The following is a 17,935-nucleotide window of genomic DNA, read 5'->3' as shown; positions in this document are numbered from 1 at the left end:
CTGTCAAGATTATGCTTGATGCCGTACAATGTATGCAGATCAGGTGCAATTAGCTCTTTTCGCCGTTAATTGAAACCAAGATTGGGGCTTATTGCTCTCTGTGCAGGATTAAATCATTTCGGATACTGATTTTCTTTATTGATAATGACTGTTTACTTTTACAATTGTGATGGTAACAGGACTATGTCCCAACTGTTTTCGACAATTTCAGTGCAAATGTTGTTGTGGATGGCAGCACTGTCAACTTAGGTTTATGGGATACTGCTGGTAATTTGGGAATAGCTTCTAAAATTCCTCTTCTATTATTAAGTTGAAGTTCTTTCTTGCTTTTGGTTTGAAATCATTGCCTCGGAACAGGTCAGGAGGATTACAATAGATTAAGACCGCTGAGCTATCGTGGGGCTGATGTCTTTATTCTTGCATTTTCTCTCATCAGCAAGGCCAGTTATGAAAATGTCGCCAAGAAGGTTTAACCATGGAATATCTTCTGTTTTGAGAAGTTAATTTTGTTCGATATGAGATGTCTGTATTGCTGTGTGCTTGCTGAATGCTGATCATGTATTTGCTTGCTTTCCATTTCAGTGGATTCCAGAATTAAAGCATTATGCACCTGGTGTTCCGATAATTCTTGTTGGAACTAAGCTTGGTATGATTTTTACTCCTTGGATAACGGTATCTCTAATATATGCCTGCCAATGTTGTGTTTGTGAATTGCAATTGATTTGCATCTCTAGGTGACTGAATTTTTCTCAAATTAATGGAGAATCCTTTTATACTTATGTTTCTGCAATTCTTTTGTTTCATGAAATGTTGTCATGTTTTCTACACTATGCTGCTGCAGATCTCCGGGATGATCAGCAATTCTTCGTAGACCACCCTGGTGCAGTGCCTATTTCTGCAGCTCAGGTAAATATGAGCACATTATTAGTTTCTTTTTTGCAATTAGAATTTGTTCCACTTATTTAAAATATTGGTCTTGCATTGCTTCTTTCTGAAGGGAGAGGAATTAAGGAAACAGATTGGGTCTCCTGCCTACATTGAGTGTAGCTCAAAAACACAGCAGGTTATAGTTTCTCTACATATTCTTTGTATGTTTTAACTGAAAAGTTGTGTTGAAGCCCCTTTTTCTGATGGGATCTTGTGTGATGGCTTTCCTGCAGAATGTGAAGGCAGTTTTTGATGCAGCTATTAAGGTAGTGCTCCAGCCTCCGAAGAAAAATAAGAAGAAGAAAAAGGCACATGGTGGTTGCTCAATACTATGATCAGTGGAAAGATTCAAGAACGACAAAGATGGATTGACTTGCCAGCTTCTTGCTGCTCATATCTCTATCACTGTCACCTTTTTCAATTCAAGGAAGCAGCAAGCCATCGTGTATAGTCTCAACTGACATTCTAGGGTTTTCTGTGAAAGCATCAGATTGTTTGTTTTGTGTTTTACTTATTGTCATGATCTATAGTTGATGAGAAGCATTCCTTGTTAACATGCACGTCCCTTCTGCGTTTCATGTTTAGACTTTACTCATGTATTAACCAGATGTGAGGAAGATGCTATTACCAAATAACTGTTTTCTTGCATGATGTTTAAATTTAAGCAATTAGATTAATTGATAAGTATAGCTGGATGCCATGAGTCTTAAAATTTAAGTGTTGATGTGTCGTGATTTTTTTATACAGACAAATTACCAAATGGGGCAAATCGTATTCCCATTAGCCTTATCACTCCTTCATATCATCCATGCCAAACGCCTTTAGTGTTCATGGTCCCGGATTTTCTAATATTCTGTCTTGATTATTAAAGTATTGTTTTCAGTATGATTGTTTTCATTTTATAGTGTCGAGTAGATGCTTGTAATTTCTATCATGGGGATACAGATTTGACTGTGTTAATTATTTGCTTATCCGCTGATTAATGAGGTTAAGTTTTAAGTGGTATGGAAAGCAGAGCGACTGTTGGCATTAGGCCCAGTCTACTTGCAGGCGTTTTAAGAGATGTTTAAAAGGAGCCGGCCTTGGGTGTGGGGTGAGGACTCCTTAGTGGGGCAGGCCCAGTCTCATTTAGAGGCTCTCCTGACCTGCGGAGCTAGGAGTAGACCTGTAATTGAGACCCAAATCTGAGGCTCCGGTCACCATGGACGCAGCTGGACCCAGGAATATAGGATCAAGAACTGTAAACACATTATTTATTAATTCATAAACACTGCAAAAAGACAAAAGGTTTTAGTCGGGAGGCAATTTCAAGTTTCAACGTTGGGCTTTTATTGTGTGACAGTTGCTGCAACAAGCAATTGCTCTGTGTTGGTTAAGGCTAAAGTGAAAAACGGTCCCATATATTCCAAGATTTTTTCAAACGAATTTGGCATTGCGGAAGAAGTAGGTAAGTGGAATTTTCTGTCCACGCATGCAACAACAGGTCAAGGTCTTCCCTCCCTGACTTTCCCTTGTTTTTTCCATGGCCCATGTCCTGGGGGCTGTTGCCCTTTTTCCAAGTTCTTTACTTTCTTTTTTCTTTAAAAAAAAAAAAGAAAGGAAATTGGTGCTCTGCTTGACTTGAAACGGTAAGAAATGGTAAGTCTAACTTTTATATATTATAAATTTAAAAATATAATAGATCAAAAATGCTTAAGAGCACATAATAAATCAGGAAAACTTTAAACACTTCATAATCAAATATTATTTCCAAAATATCAATAATGCATGAATCAATACCTGAACTCTTTTAAATATCTTTACTATCCAAAAATCGCTTAAATTAATAAGAAAGAAAACAAAAAGTGTTATATCTTTGACTAAATAGTAAATTTGAATTCGATTTTTTAAAAATGTTTTTATTATTTTTGAATTAGAGTTTGAGATTTTAATTTTGAAGATATGAAGTGTTTTTTTTTATTTTTTATTAGTTTTGCTGAAACAATAAGTTATTTTTTATTTTTAATTATTTCTTATATTATTTTCTCAATTTTGATTTGGTATTCAACGTGGGAAGTGCTTTTAATTATCTTTGAAATTCATAACAAGAAAAATTCATCATTAAACTGCTTCCTGTGAAAGTTTGAAATTTTCCGTAAGACAAAGACGCAATACCAATTAAATGAGGATATGTTAGTCTTTGCCTGACATTTTCCAAGATATCAACATAACTCATTAATCAAAAGAAAATATGGTCTCGTGATGCAGAAGTAAGTTATGAACACAAAAATGGAGGAAAACGAAAAATATGTGTTGAATTTGCACCCAAATTCAAAAAGGGGAGCTCCAATTCTGCTTTCGAGGAGCGTTTATTGTGGTTCATGAACCAACACGTCCAACCCTAAAAAAACTTTGGCTGAAATTCCATGAACCCTAATTTCAGTTCCCAAAATTCTGGGGTTGCCTTTACTTGCTTTCGAGAAGGAAGGAAGGAAGGAAGGGTGGTACAACATTGGGATAGGAAATTCTCCTTTTACCATCTAACCATTCCCATCACTTGCACTTTAATTAAAGAATTATCGTCTAATCACCAGTTAAAGGTAAATAATAATGGTGTTGCCTTGTTTGATAACAAGGTAAACATTGCACATTATGTCCCCCTCCCTTTCCCACATCATCCTCACACCTTCGATCGATCAACTTCATAATTAACTATGATCTTCCCAGCTAAGACCAAACTTTACGCAACAGAAATCAAGTCTTCCTTCCCCTTTGGGATTAGGTACTCTCTCAATTTCCTCGCAATTTTCCTTTTTGGGGGCCAATTCTTATTTAAACGCGGCTCAAGCCACGACCTCCTATTTTCTTCCTATGTTTTCCGCGTGGTATTGGAAAGTGGAAGTCTGTCCCATTTTTTTCTATATTTGTCAAACACGCATCAAAATCACTGGGAAAAACACAGAAATTGTATCAAAGTTTTATTTTATTTTTGAGAATTGAATATGTTATGGCAAAATAGATTAAAAGCTTTTAAAATTAATTATAAATAATATTGTATAAATGTAAAATATTTTTAATAAATTAAAAGATGATGTGATGTAAAGTTAAAATATAATTATTTTTAATTTAAATTCTCAACATATTTGCTAGTAAGATGCATTTTTTTATGTTAATTTATTAATTTTAAATAAAAAAAAAGTTTATACATGAAAGATAAGATTAACAAAAATTTGATTACAATGTATTGTATCATAAGATACATATCACATGTCAAATAATACACGATTATATATAATTGTTACATATTCATTCATACTTATCTTTTATTAATATCATAGGCTACACAGTAATATTTTATTATGCTAATATTCATCCTCACCTTATTCTAGGTGTTATTATTAATTTATTAATTAAAAATAGAAAAGTTTAATATATTGAAGATATAATCAATAAAATTTTGATTAAAGTGTTATGTATTGTAAAATAGCTATTACGTTTCGAAGTATAGACAATCATATACAATGTTAGGCATCTGTTTATTTTTTTAATATTATATGATATATAATAATATTTTAATATGTTAATAATCACACTCACCTTTAAGAATGAACAAATAGATAAATTAAGTGGCTTGATCCATTACATCTAAAGACCAAATAGATTAAATAGTTTGAAAAAATTGATCCAAACTGATCAAACATAAAAGAAGATTAAACCAACAAAGCATATAATTGGTTTGGTTGATTCAGTTTTAACCGATGAATCAAAATTTTATTATTTTTTTACAAATTATAATATTAAAATTTATAAACTTTATTCATAATTATAAAATATACAAATTATGTATATATAAGATATATTTCTTTATTATAAATATGAAATTAATGATACAACTTATATGTTATGATATTTTAATTTTTATATCAAAGTTTGTATAAATAATAACTAATTATAAACAACATGGTATAAAAATTAAGGGGATAACTAATAAAATTATTAAGTGTAATAATATAAATAAAGTATATTATAAGTTATCGTAGTGCTTATGTATAAATTAAATATTTGTATGTGTATAATATATTACTTTATTATGTATATATGAAATTAATTACACAATTTATATGTTATAATATTTTATATCAAAATTTATATAAATAGTAACTAATTATAAACAATATGTGATAAAAGCTAAGGTGATAATTAATAAGATTATTATGTTTAATCATATAAATAAAGTTTATTATAAGCTATAGTAATGTTTATATATAAATTATATATATAATATTTATACAATTATATATATATTTATAATATTCTATATTACGAACTATTACCAAGGTGTTATAATTACAATATATTAACATATAGAATATTTATTAGCATATATTATAATATTAACATATAAATTATATCATTTAAAATATATAACTTGTAATTTCATATTAATATAAATTTATAAATAAATATATAATTAAAATTAAATTATTATGATTATGATTTGTATACGCATATATAATAAATTAATATATTTTAAATATATTATTAATTAAGTTTACAATCAATTATTCTTAATATATATAAAAATTATTATATATATCAATATATAAAAATATATATAATTAATTTAATTTTTTAAATAAATTAATTTAAATTTTTTAAAATCTAGAATCAATCAAAAAATCAATTAAATCAAATATTTTAAACCAGTTAATCTAATAAATTAATTAAACTAAATCATTTTACCTAAATCACATACAATTTAAATAAATAAATAAATAATTTAATTTAATTTTATTCACCTCTACTCACCATATCTTAGGCGTTACCGTTAACACTGCTGCAAGAGAAAATGCTTGCAACTAGCAGTGGGATGGCAGGCACGGTGGAACAAAACGGTGCAGGAGAAGCCACGTAAGAAGGGTTAACATATAATGTATAATATCTAAAAGCAAGAATGGAAACGTGGCGCTTTTTAATTGGATTAAAAAATTCGGCGGGTGTACGTAGAAAAACTACATACCATCCCACTTTCCGTTGCCAAAGAAACGAAACGGGAGAGTAAAGATAAGCTCAATAGAGAAATATATATATATTTTTTGGCCAAAACGAATATTAATTCGGACCCTTTTTGTAATTTCAACCCCGAATTATATTAATTTAAAACCCCGAACCCGACATTCCCGAGACGACTCATTTAACTCGTTAAAATCCGCTCTTCGTCCACCAAATTCTTTTCTCTCTTAATCGTCGGCGCCGCTACAGCTTAGCTCTTTTCACTATTACTGAATTGTAAATTTGGTTCATTAGGATTCGGAGGAGGAGGAGGAGGAGGAGGAAGGGAAATTGGGGGCGGGGGGAGGGTATGGCGATATCGGATGCGGTGATTGGGAATTTGATGACGATCTACGTGGCAGTGATAGCGGGGATAAAGGCGTATGGTTTAGTATGTGGGCGGAGCTTCAGTGGCGGGTTCGTGCTGATTGTGTCGAGCACGGTGTGGGTCTCATCTTGGTCGGGACGCTGACTTGGGACGTCTCTCGTAAAGCCACGTACGCGATTTCCCGTGATCACGCTCCCGCGGTCCATGTTCACGAGATTTGCAAGGGTGGTATTTGCTGTGCACGGCGTGGCGGTGCGTTCCCTGCTTCTCAGGTCCGGTTCAGGCTCCCTCAGCAATTCCATACGGTTCTTTGTAAAAAAAAAAAGTGAATGAAAAAGTTGAAAAGCACGAGCCGAAAAAAAAAATGGAAGAAGAAAAGGGGTATTTGAGTTTCGACGCTGTAAGATATAAGGTTGTCTCTGGCTAAGACAAAAGCCTTGAGGTGTTTGGGTTGTTTTCTCCTTGAATTTTGATTGAGAGGAATAAAATATTGTGTATAAAGCTATAAAATAACATACCAAATGGAAGATGTTTTGTGAATAAATAAATAAATGGTTCCCCGTTGCTCTTGGTTTTTTCTTTTGCACCGACCAAAGTTTGTTCTGTTGTACAAGTGCTTTCAAGATGGAAACAGAGGAGTGAGGCAGAGTTTACATGGTTTAATTGCTCGGTTTGGTCGGCCTACCGACAACGAACGCAGCATTTTTGCCAGGAGGAAGTCCAGTCCAGGATTCTCAAAAAGGTTATTGCAGTTTATACGTTGGAAGATGTCAGAGCTAGGGTGGCAATTATTACAGATTTTTCAGGAAAATAAGTAAGAAGAGCACTTCTGCTAAAAAAAAGCTGTATTGATACTTTTGTTCATATAAAACAGTTAAAGTAGTGCCCTAGTTATGTGTGTATTTTGTTGGTTTGTCTGTTTAGAACAAGCCATGCTTCTTCTTGGCAGGTTGGGTTCCCTTTCTTTTGTCTTGTTTATGGATAGGAAAGGTCGTACCAGAAATAATTGCAAGGATGATGATGGATTAATTTGGATGGGATGTGTAGCAGTCGGTAGCCGTCCCTCCGTTTTGATGCCGATTGGTGAAGAGATACAGCTGCGGTGGCTGCTTCCATCTATTGATTTCCAAATCCCAGGGCAATCCCCTTGGCGTAAAGCCATCCAGGGACTCAGAATCAGATGTTGCTGAAATAAAAAGGAACTCCAAAATCTGAATTCACCCAAGCTCCCAATGGCTGCCTTCAGCATATATTTACGCAATGTAGATTTGCTGCTGATTTTAACCCCACAAGAAGCAATTTGTTAGTTAGTACACATCTTAAAGGAGTCAATCAGCTCTTCCTTCTAAAAATAAAAAAATAAAGAGGGTGTAGCTGGCTCTGCACTTTTGGTGGTTTAGATGTCCATAGCATAAGTAGGAAATTCTATTTGATGCAACGTCAGCTTGGCAGTTGCTGACCCTGACTAGGTCCAAAACAACGCAGTGCTTGGTAATGGGGTTGAAATGTACTCTTGCTCCCCTGGTTTTTACTTATATACTGTCTTGTCATTCGTTGAACCTAATTTGGGTGTAAGTAATTGGAAAAGTACTAACTTAGTGTAAATGATGAAGCTTTTTGGTGGCTGTTTTCGAGACATGACATTAATTGTTGCATTCATTCAAGATGGATGGTCATGTTCTAACGACCTTAAAACAACTGTTTTTTTTTTAATAAAGAAAAACAAAGCTAAATCAAAGACAAAAATGGCAGTAGGAATTAGCTTAGCTTTAAAAGATTGGTCTGTCTGTGAATTGCGATCAACAAGTGCCCATTTTAATTCAGGAAACAAATTTTTGTTAGTATGCATCCAAGGTTCTTTGTTTCTTGGCTTGATCTGTGAGACTGTGGCTCGCTGCTTTCTTTGCTTTTCTTTTTGGTGAACTTTCCAGCTTTAAGTAAAAGAATTGTTAGAATCATCAAGTTGTTGATATTAAACCCAAACGGATTCCATACCCTCTGCTTTACCTAATCTGGACTTTTCAATCCAATGAAGGTTTTCCTCCAATCATGGAAGCAAAGCCCCATTCTGTTTTCCACTTCTTTCTCTTTCCTGACTTTTTTTCCCCTCCTTTTTGTATAACTTTGCTGATTTAATCTACTCTTCAGAAAGATTCTTAGTCCTTTGTTATTTAGTTTTTTATGTTAGTTGCCTTAGCTTTGACTTTAAATCTCTGCCTTTGGCAGAGCATCAAGGCATTGTCTGTAAATTCAAGTTGGGAAAATTTTACCTATGTATCTCTCCATGGATACTGCATTATACGTTCTCTTGCGTTAAGAAATTTGTCTTTGTTGAATAAGGACGAGTTTAATCATTTCAAAGAGATTGGCCTTGATTCGCTTCCTGAAAAAGGCGTTCAGCGAACAGACATGGCTGCCGCCTGAAGTCAGGGATGTGGAACCCCTTTGTTTCTCTTATTGGATTTTGCGTCTTGGCGTGCAGAATCTAAAGCAATGTGTTTTTTTTTTTTTGCGCATAAGTAAGTATAATGAGCAGTGTTTCGAGATTAAGTTCGATAAAAAAGAGAGTTGACGTGCAAGCTTTCTTGCTGCATCTAAACTCTTTTATCTCTCTCAACGTTTTCAATTCAAAGAAAAGCCTCAACCAACATTCTTGGGATTTCTGTGACTGCATTACATCGCTTATTTGTTTTGTTCAACATTCATTATCAGGGGCCATAACAGACGATAAGCAATTACTGATTAAATTTAGACATGAAAAGCACTGCTGCCTTACGCTGCTTTTCATGTTTAAGTTTCTCTAATGTCGGTAACAACCCTTGGTCAAAATAACTGTCTCCCATAAACGACCAGGTTGGAGCGCTGAAATCTAATCGCGTTTAAATTTAGATGATCTCAGGAACCAAAAGAAGAAAACAGAAGTTTGGAATTCAAACTCCACGACCAGGATCCTACAAGTAATTAAGTTTTCTGGTTTTCAGTTCTAATCAAATTGAACAAAAGCATGCATTTGAAAACTTTCGCCCCCCCTTTTTTACCACTTCAATCAGGGTCCTAAAAAAAGGACAATTTAAACTAACAAAGGTCACGATCAAAAATGAATTCCGATTCGAGAATTAAAAATAAATAAAAAAAAAGCCATTTTCTATGTTAGACGAATGGTACCATAAAGTCACCACACCCGCCAACCATCATTTTTTTTTTTTTGGTTTTACTCAAACTAGACAACCTGGTTACCCTCACGTCTCGGGCTGCAAGGCATAATTTACAATTTAATGGATTCAAATTTCTCACCCATTATACCACCTTTTTGTCTCTGGAACTGAATGTAACGCATCGTGCTTGCAAGGAAAGCATCTGAAGCACTATCTGGGGTTGCAGAATCACTCTGCTTCTCGGTATTGATTAGTTCTATCAGGCCTTGGATTGCTGCACCCGTGATTTGCTGATTTCCTTTTTCGAAGAAGTAGAGGTACCTGAAGCAAAAGTGACAGAAATACATGTTCATGACGTAAAGATGAAGCTGTGTAGTATGAGAAGGTTGAATTCGGTACAGCTTAAAGCACTCACTTATTTAATATCTCAACAAAGAGTGTGACTGGCCCACTGCTACCTCGTGCAACATTTGCCATTTGCTGAGCAGCATTTGCGATCCTCAATGCACGCTTTAGGCAAAGCAGGACCCTGCAACATCTCCCATGATGATATTAAAGAAGCAATCCACAGCATTTTGACGCGTGGACACGAATACAGGATGAAACCATAAAAAATTTCAAGCTAAAACTGGTTAAGTACAAGGTTCACACCTTTCCCCATCCTTAACACCATCTTGATCATCTACCCAAAAAAGATGTGAACATGCATAAACAGCTCGGCACTGATCAGGTTTCTTCAATAGCCTAGCTGAATACTGACCAAAGTAATATGTATTTAAGTTTTGCATAAACATATCAATAAAGCACAATAATCCGATAAGAGGCAAGCATTATTACCCCTGTGGCCTTGTGCGTCAAAGTGTCTCGGTTCTCAACACCAAATACATTCATCCTCTGGAGAGTCCCAACTATCAGATGAATTGCGGTCACTTGGGCTTTGGAGTCCTAAGAGCAACAAAAATTCATGAAACTACACAAATTAGAAGGCAAGAATGTGACTGGCTTATGGCTTTTTTTATTTAAAACATTAACTGATGAGTAGACAATTACCGCAATTTCTTCTTCATATAATACAAATGCTTGAGTGAAAAATTCATAAGCAACATGCTCAAGGTCGCCGTCATTAGCTGCCTGTTAGTCAGCAGGAAACAGTAAAAAGAACAAAATAGAGGTTAGAGGGTTCAACATGGACTTTAACGCTCTTTTTGTCAAAAGAATGCAAAACCAAAGACGAAATATGCAATATTGTTTGATGATGCATGAATTGCCATCAGCATAGTGGTGGAATGCCATTAAAATTGAGGCATCATGATGAGAGATTAGTGGTGGCAGCACCCTCTTAGCATCTAAACCAGAAATACTGTCCAACAGAGATCAATAACGTATGAAATCAAGATAAAAAATTCAAGAATAATCAGTCACTACCCCAAGATTTTCACAAATAAAGTTGATTGTTCTTGGATACAACTGCTCCATCAGAAATCTCTCATTCCTTGTGAGCAGAATTAATTACCTCAACATGCCTTTCCCAAAAAATGGCATGTTGCTCTTAAAATACAATAAAACTTGTTATGCTCCAAAGAAATTCTTGGTGTTCCATAAATCATTTCATGAATGACTTTATGCAGTAATTATTATAGTCAAGACTCAAGATTACCTCAGCACATTGGAGGGACAACCTTAATGCAAGTTCAGGTGATGGAACAGTTGATAGATCCTCAATGATCTGAAAGAACGATTAGAGTGATCTTTTGCACAATGATGATATATATCATAAGTGAGAACATACACACTGCATAAGAAACAGTGATTAATCCATAAAAAACAGAGAAACCTGAGTCAGGAGCTGAAAAATTTTCTTTGGTGTAGCTGGCACTTCTTCTCCCACTATATCTCCCTCCTGACCTTGCAATTGCCTTACCAACTGCACCCAAGCACCATAACAAGTCCAAATTACACTCACTAGCAATATTATCTGTGGAATTTATCCATTTTAGTATTCTTTTTGGGAATTTGTCTCAATAAATTCTGAATTAACATGCATATATACATCACACCTTTTTTACTGTCGGGGAAAGGGAAAGGGGGGAGGGGGGGAGTAGGAGGGGGAAGGATCTAAGAGACAATAATAATGATTATGCCTCAAAACCTAACTGCCTTGCATGCGTAATCTTGTAGATTGGTAGTGATAAGCCTCTAATACTTCGATGTTGTAGACAAAAAAATGACGAGACAATGGTACATAACAAGCTGGTAGAGGAAGAAACATACTCTAAGTGCAGAAAACACAAGAGAAGGAACTGTAAAAGGCAGGCGTTTTGGTCCCCCAGCCATTGTATGCTTCCTCACGGTACATATAATCTGAAGGGAAGTAATTATAAACATTAAAAGGAGGAAAAACAGTTTCTGATCAGTCATAAACAACATAACCAAATGAGAAACATTGCAATTAAGCATAAAATTATCCTAAATACAGTACAATAGTGACATTTTATGGGAAGTGAACAGATCTTCAAACCTTAGTCACTAGCGGAAGATTGTGAAGTTTCATTTTCTTATCTTTTAATACTATTCACTTATATATTGTATTGGCATATCTTATCCTGATAATGGTCAGAGCAATTAGAATAAAAAGAAGCATTGGTAAATCTTACCTTCAACATTTCCTCTGGTTCATTGTTGTAAAGCATGTGTATGAGCCGAGCAACAGAATTTTGTTCATCCTTGAAATCATCCTCATCAAGCTATTGACAGACACAGAACACATGACAAACACAAGAAAGAAGAACCATATGTTGATAACTTATGTTGATAACTTATGCACATTCCAAAAACATGATAAGGAAAACTAAGCAGTAGGGGAAAGAAAACAATCCAATATTGACAAAAATAGAGTAATGGAAAGCTACTCGTATAATTCATATCATTCAATTTTTATAAAATAACAGGAAAATTCTAGTTTCAATATGCACCTCATCCACATCAGAACCATCCATATCCTTAATGAGACCTTTTATCAATTCGAACAACACTTCAACCTACAACATGCAATGTTACTTTCTTCAACTAAAGAACTAGATACAATTATAGAAATAGAGAAGACTGAAGAGACATACCTTGTCAGCAGTTGAAATGCAAGTGTTGTTTTTCATAATGCTTTGAATGATAACCATTGCCATGACTTTATTTGTTCCATTATCAAGATGGTCCATTACACGTGGATAATTAGAAAGTGTCAGGGCTGTTACTATATCATTGTATTTCTCCAATGGAGCACTCAAAAGTGCAACCACTTGTTTCGTTGCCCGGCTATCGTCAAGTTTTGGTATGTTAGAGAGCTTCTTAACACAGGCTCCCTGTTACAGGGTTGCATAATAAAGAACAATCACTATTACTGTGATACATTGCCCAGCATCGTAATATAACATGGCCAAAGTTATGGCACTGAAGGCGACTTTCTAAATAGAGTCCCCAGATGAAACATACCAGTACTAGATCCACATAATCAAGCCGATCAGGATGAACACGAAGAGTAAAGGTAAGAAGAGAGACATACAAAGTTATAGCTCCGACCGCAGGCATGTCAACCTGCGTTTCTATGACCTGCCATTGAATCCTATCTGATCAGCAAGCAGAACACAACTCATGATTCCACATTAAACGCATCAAAAATAGAGAACTTTGTTTACTGGTAGGGAAAATGGAAAAAGGGGTAAGCTAGAGGTCATTATCTAGAAACTGGAGGTGGTAAGTTCAGTGGCCATGGCCGGAGTTGATCAAGTCAAAGCATTCACATTCTTTAACTGAATTATTCCTTCAGCACATTGAAAAAAGTTTCAAGGTAAATTTGCAACCTCAGGGTGAGAGAGTAATAGCTAATTTACCTTCCCAATTGCATTGCTCAATTTACCAAATGCTTCTACTTGTAGAAATTCAGGTAATACCTGGCATAAAAACGTCAGTCAACAAATGGCAAAAGCATGAAGGGCAAAGGTTGTTATGCTGATAACTTACATCTGCACTCGAAGCAGCATAATTTGACAGTCTGTCCATTAGTCGAGACAAAACTGTCTTAATGTCAACGGTTGGCTGTGATAAAAGAAGAAAAATACATTTATTGAGCTTAGTGCCCAAAATATGGAAGGACCATAAAACACAATAAAAGGAACTCGTAAGCGTTAAACGAAAAATTGGTTCCAATGAACAAGATCCTTATCATGAGGAAATCACACAGAAGAAGAACCAGTCTATCTAGTCATTTCCAGAATGCATGCTCACTTTATGGAACATAGGGTAGGTTTAGGAATGAGAAGTTTGTTAAGAAAATCAGACTCTGGAACTCCTATGGAGACAATCAAATTAGCTAGCACATAAGAAGTAGGTTGGTCAGGGAAAGGGAAATTCTGTTCCATGATCACTAGAAAATAGTGGCCAGTCATTACAATTTTCTGGTCACGCATACTGACTTCACCATTATGTAAATATTGAGAAACAGCAAGCTTGATAGCTAAATTCTTGAGGTGGAGAAACTCATAGTTAATATGCCATAGAAGGACAACTAGGGTAACCTAAAGCCTAAAGCTAACAATTGCATTAAGAGAAGATTGGCTTCTAATATAGTCCAGTAACCCACCTGGAGCTGAGGGCAGGCACCCAATAATGTCTCAAGAGTCTGCAAGTGATACTCATCAGGGAACACCTGAATTATGCAATCCATCAAATAATATTGCGAAAGATCATCTTTGCAATTGACAACCTGTAAAAGCCAATTCATCAGCCAATTTGAAAACCAGAGAACATCTTTTAATGCTATGGACCTCTGAATAATTATATTAAAAAATAAAAAGAAGTGGAGAAAGTAAAATCACCTGCTCTAAGACTCTGGGCAGAACTGTTTCTTTGTACATCTCAAGATCTACCCCTTCTATCTGACTGAGAACATGGAGATTTTTCCCTACCTAATAAAAAAGTTTTAAGACAGAAACATTAATTTCCCTCAAATGAGCATCAAAGACACAGCTTCAGAGTTCAGCCAACTGAAAATTTTAGATTATTGATATTACAAGATCTCGGAGTTCGTTCCTTTCTTTTTCCTGCTTCTCTCTAACTCTACCAGGTCCCTGCAGACCAGAAATCCCAATTGAAGGCTTCAACTCAGGATGACCAAAGAGTATGAATGATTCACAAGCACCATAACACCTGCATGGCCAAAATTCATGCTCTCATGGTTTATTTTCACTTCTATGGCATGCAAGTACTGTGGTGCAATGCATGTCCGGAAAATTAGCGATAATAGATATTCAACAAACCTGATGCTGCATTCGCACCCAAAGTTTATTCATCTCGGTGAAATTCTGCAGCACAAATTCCACAGCATCCATCACAGTGCCATCATCTCTGCAGGAAGATAGAATCACATTCCAACAAGTGGTTAATTACGAATCTTTTCCAAATTATTTGCACATCCTAGTTTAGACATGCAAACGAAAATTCAAGATCTGCATGAACTCTCATCTAAGCAAATTCAAAAGCAGCTGCTATAGAGATTCAATATATATTCCTTAGCCGACAGAATAATGTATGAAAATAGAACAGAATGATATCGTTAAAGGAGCTCATAGAGAAGAACAGTGCAAAAGCTACTGCTTAGTAACTTGTTTATTTTCTTCGAATATTTGAAGTGAGAGAAATAGAAATTCCAGTTATCTTTTCTTACAAAATTCCAAAAACTAAAAGGAGAAAAATTATAAAGTAAGACTATGACTCCTTTGTTATCCTGAACAATCCAATCATTTTGGGAAGCAGTTTAACAACATGGAAATATCATTACCTATTGAAATCAACATAAAAATTTAAAGTAAACTCTATTTTTGACGGGAAAGAAATGAAAAAAATAATCAAGAGGTCTCACCCTTCATACTCAGAACCAATATCCGGCAACTTGTCTCGACTGATTTGAGCAAGGTAACTCCTTACAAATAGTCCACGTAGTGGATGTTGAACTGCATGACACATTTCTACAAGGTCTTTAAGAACTTCCTTAGCAGGAGCCTCCTTAGATTTAATATAGACAGATCCTACCGTACATAGGAGATACCTGGTAGATTACCAACTAGAATTTCATGTACAATGACAAAAGAGGTGTAGCAATATAATCTTCACATGCACATAGATGATTTGAATACTTCGAGCTTATGTAGCTACAATGCGGAAATAGAATTTCGTAACTAAGGATGTTTCCATTTTTTCCTTTCATTTTCTTTCATATAACAATTAGAGTCCTATCTTAGCGACAGCTACTAAAATTGAGAAATAACTAAAGCTAGAATGCGTGCCTTTAATTATTCGAAATTTGGAAATGATACAAGAAAAAAATATAAAATGCGGTTATTGAATTTGTTGAAGAAAAATAATTTAAATCACTTACAATCTAGGCAAGATATTGCCAGCATGCTGAACAAGCTCGTACAGATCAACCACAGATACACCATGCTTGCCTTCGTCTTTGAAGAAAATCTCCAATTTCCTCAATTCATCAAAAGCTCGCATATCTAAATTCCAATGATAGATCAAAAAATTTTCAATCACAATCTTCAAAATTCAAAAACAATCGATCAATCAAAAGTGGAACAAAGAAAATTACAGAGGTCGTAGTATTTGTGAGGAGAGAGTTTGGAGGTCCGGAGCTCCGACAGCATCTGAGCTGAGTACTTGAGAGCTTCTCTGAGATTATTGGAGTCCTGCGATAACAGAGATCTAAATTAATAATAATGAAAGAGGATTAGACATCTTGATCCGGTCAAAATCAAAGGAAAAAGAGTTTTTAAGTGTTTAAGAGAGGGAAGTTTTTGGAGATACCAAGGCTCGATGCATGTAAAAGGCGTTGTGTTGAATTCCGGCGATTCCTTCCGCCAGCCATTTCTCTTCGTCCTCTGCTTCGTTTATCATCATCTTCTCTTTTTTCTTTTTTCCTTTTTTTCTCTTTCTTCTCGAGTGGAGCTGGCTCGAGAGCTGCACCAACGTTCGGCCTTCTCACTTGAAAATACTTGTTGATTTTCCTTCTTTATTTTTGGGACAAGTCTAAGGAGAAGAGGGCATATGAGGATGCCCAGCTGACATGGCATATTCGAGCAATGCAATTGGACCCTGCCTCCAACCCAAAATGCAAGCCCAAATCAGTAAAGGTAAAGCCTAATAGAGCGTTGAGCGCTGGACTATTGGGCTTTTCTAAGCTACTGTCTTTGTAATACATTTGAATAGATAAAAATATAATAAAATAATTATTATATAAGAATAAATGAATTGAAAATAAGTTAAAATAATTATTACGTAACTTGATTTGATATGATAAATAAAATAAAATAAAAATAATTATTATAATATTTTATTAATAATAATAACTCTGTAATAAGAAAAGAATATAAAATAAAAAGATAGAAATATTTTTTATTATATATATGATTATTTTATTTTTATGTTTTAAAAATTAATATTTTATTTATAAATTAAATATTATTATAATTATTTATTTTTATATTATTTTATTTTTAAATATTAATAATTTATAATTTATTTAAAATATTAAAATTGATAGTTTAAATATTAATATTTTATTTTTATTTTAATCATTAATATTAAAAATAATAATATTTAATTTATAAATTAAATGTTACTACTATGGTTGATTTTTATTTTGTTTTATTTTTAAATATTAATAATTTATATTTTATTTATAATATTAATAATTTATCATTTAAATGTTAATTTGTATTTATAAATTAATTAATTTTTAAGTATATTAATATTTTATTTATAATTTAATCATTAATATTATAAAATACTAATATTTTATTTATAATTTAAATATTATTCTAATTATTTATTTTTATTATATTTTTAAATATTAATAATTTATAATTGATTTAAAATATTAATAATTGGTCATATAAATACAAATATTTTATTTATAATTTAAATAATATTATGATTAAAATATTAATACTTTCAATTAATTTTTAAATTTAAAATATTTTATATTATATAATTAATAATTTAAACTTTTTATTATAATAAGATTTATTTTTTCTCTATTTGCATTTTTCATTTTTGAATTTATATTTTCACTTAATAATTTAAAAACAATATTTTTAAAATATGAATATTTTATTTTTAATTTAAATATATTATAAATAAAATATAAAAATATTAATAATTTTTTAATTTATAAGTTAAAATATTATTCTTGTAAGTTTAAGTTTATAATTTTTGAAACTAAATAAGAATGTTTCAATCTAAAATATTTAAACTTTATTCTCATGAGTGTGAAATAGTTAATACCATAAAGGATAGTGGTATTAGCTATTCCAAGCTTTTTTCAAATTTTGAGGAATAGTCATTCTTTTTGGAATGGTTATTCCTTCTTCAAAGGCAAACCAAATGAAGAGAAAAAATATTTTAAAGAATAGAAGAGATATTCCTTCAACCAAATATGACG

At 33.5% G+C, this 17,935-nt stretch overlaps 3 protein-coding genes across 5 annotated transcripts in view; 2 read left to right on the top strand and 1 right to left on the bottom strand.

Annotated features, from left to right (window-relative positions):
- LOC110416153 (rac-like GTP-binding protein 5) overlaps positions 1-1,622 on the top strand; it is a 2,395-nt gene extending 773 nt beyond the window's left edge. Inside the window, exons 2-7 of the mRNA XM_021428015.2 lie at positions 180-267; positions 358-467; positions 583-646; positions 842-906; positions 998-1,063; positions 1,161-1,622. Coding sequence (XP_021283690.1) covers positions 180-267; positions 358-467; positions 583-646; positions 842-906; positions 998-1,063; positions 1,161-1,262 — 495 coding nt within the window. The 3' untranslated portion in view covers positions 1,263-1,622. The remainder of the gene's footprint in view (positions 1-179; positions 268-357; positions 468-582; positions 647-841; positions 907-997; positions 1,064-1,160) is intronic.
- Positions 1,623-5,952: 4,330 nt separating this feature from the next.
- Positions 5,953-6,838, top strand: LOC110416156 (uncharacterized). Its single transcript, XM_021428018.2, is given in 3 exon segments — positions 5,953-6,398; positions 6,401-6,580; positions 6,583-6,838. Coding segments are annotated over 3 exon segments (330 nt in total). The 5' UTR covers positions 5,953-6,268; the 3' UTR covers positions 6,603-6,838.
- A 2,541-nt stretch (positions 6,839-9,379) lies between these two features.
- LOC110416145 (vacuolar protein sorting-associated protein 35B) lies at positions 9,380-16,507 on the bottom strand. 3 transcript variants are annotated; one of them, XM_021428005.2, is made up of 22 exons: positions 16,300-16,507; positions 16,085-16,181; positions 15,869-15,992; positions 15,353-15,538; positions 14,751-14,838; positions 14,505-14,561; positions 14,310-14,399; positions 14,075-14,197; positions 13,456-13,530; positions 13,326-13,385; positions 12,928-13,044; positions 12,558-12,797; positions 12,414-12,479; positions 12,096-12,185; positions 11,713-11,802; positions 11,276-11,365; positions 11,099-11,167; positions 10,492-10,572; positions 10,279-10,386; positions 10,093-10,196; positions 9,857-9,970; positions 9,380-9,762 (listed from the first exon to the last, which is right to left on the bottom strand). In XM_021428005.2, exons 1-22 carry the CDS (start codon positions 16,390-16,392, stop codon positions 9,552-9,554), a joined length of 2,373 nt encoding a protein of 790 aa, XP_021283680.1. In that variant the 5' UTR covers positions 16,393-16,507; the 3' UTR covers positions 9,380-9,551. The 3 variants fall into 3 exon arrangements, with proteins under 3 accessions (XP_021283680.1, XP_021283682.1, XP_021283681.1); XM_021428007.2 differs by having other exon boundaries at positions 16,085-16,197; positions 16,300-16,440; XM_021428006.2 differs by lacking the exon at positions 12,414-12,479.
- Positions 16,508-17,935: the final 1,428 nt, after the last annotated feature.

The sequence above is a fragment of the Theobroma umbraticum genome, unplaced genomic scaffold (assembly GCF_002168275.2).
Source record: "Theobroma umbraticum cultivar Fairchild unplaced genomic scaffold, ASM216827v3 scaffold_51.0, whole genome shotgun sequence".
Lineage (NCBI taxonomy): Eukaryota > Viridiplantae > Streptophyta > Magnoliopsida > Malvales > Malvaceae > Theobroma > Theobroma umbraticum.
This window is presented reverse-complemented; position numbering and strand designations above follow the sequence as displayed.

Bases quoted from the DNA above. Each gene is read 5' to 3' on its own strand.
- LOC110416145 (XM_021428005.2), bottom strand. From the start codon at position 16,392: ATGATGATAAACGAAGCAGAGGACGAAGAGAAATGGCTGGCGGAAGGA. The intron at 14,562-14,750 runs GTTTGTTGAATA...TCTGGTCTGCAG, and splicing joins GGGTGCGAATGCAGCATCAG to GGACCTGGTAGAGTTAGAGA. The intron at 11,803-12,095 runs GTAAGATTTACC...ACTTCCCTTCAG, and splicing joins AACCAGAGGAAATGTTGAAG to ATTATATGTACCGTGAGGAA.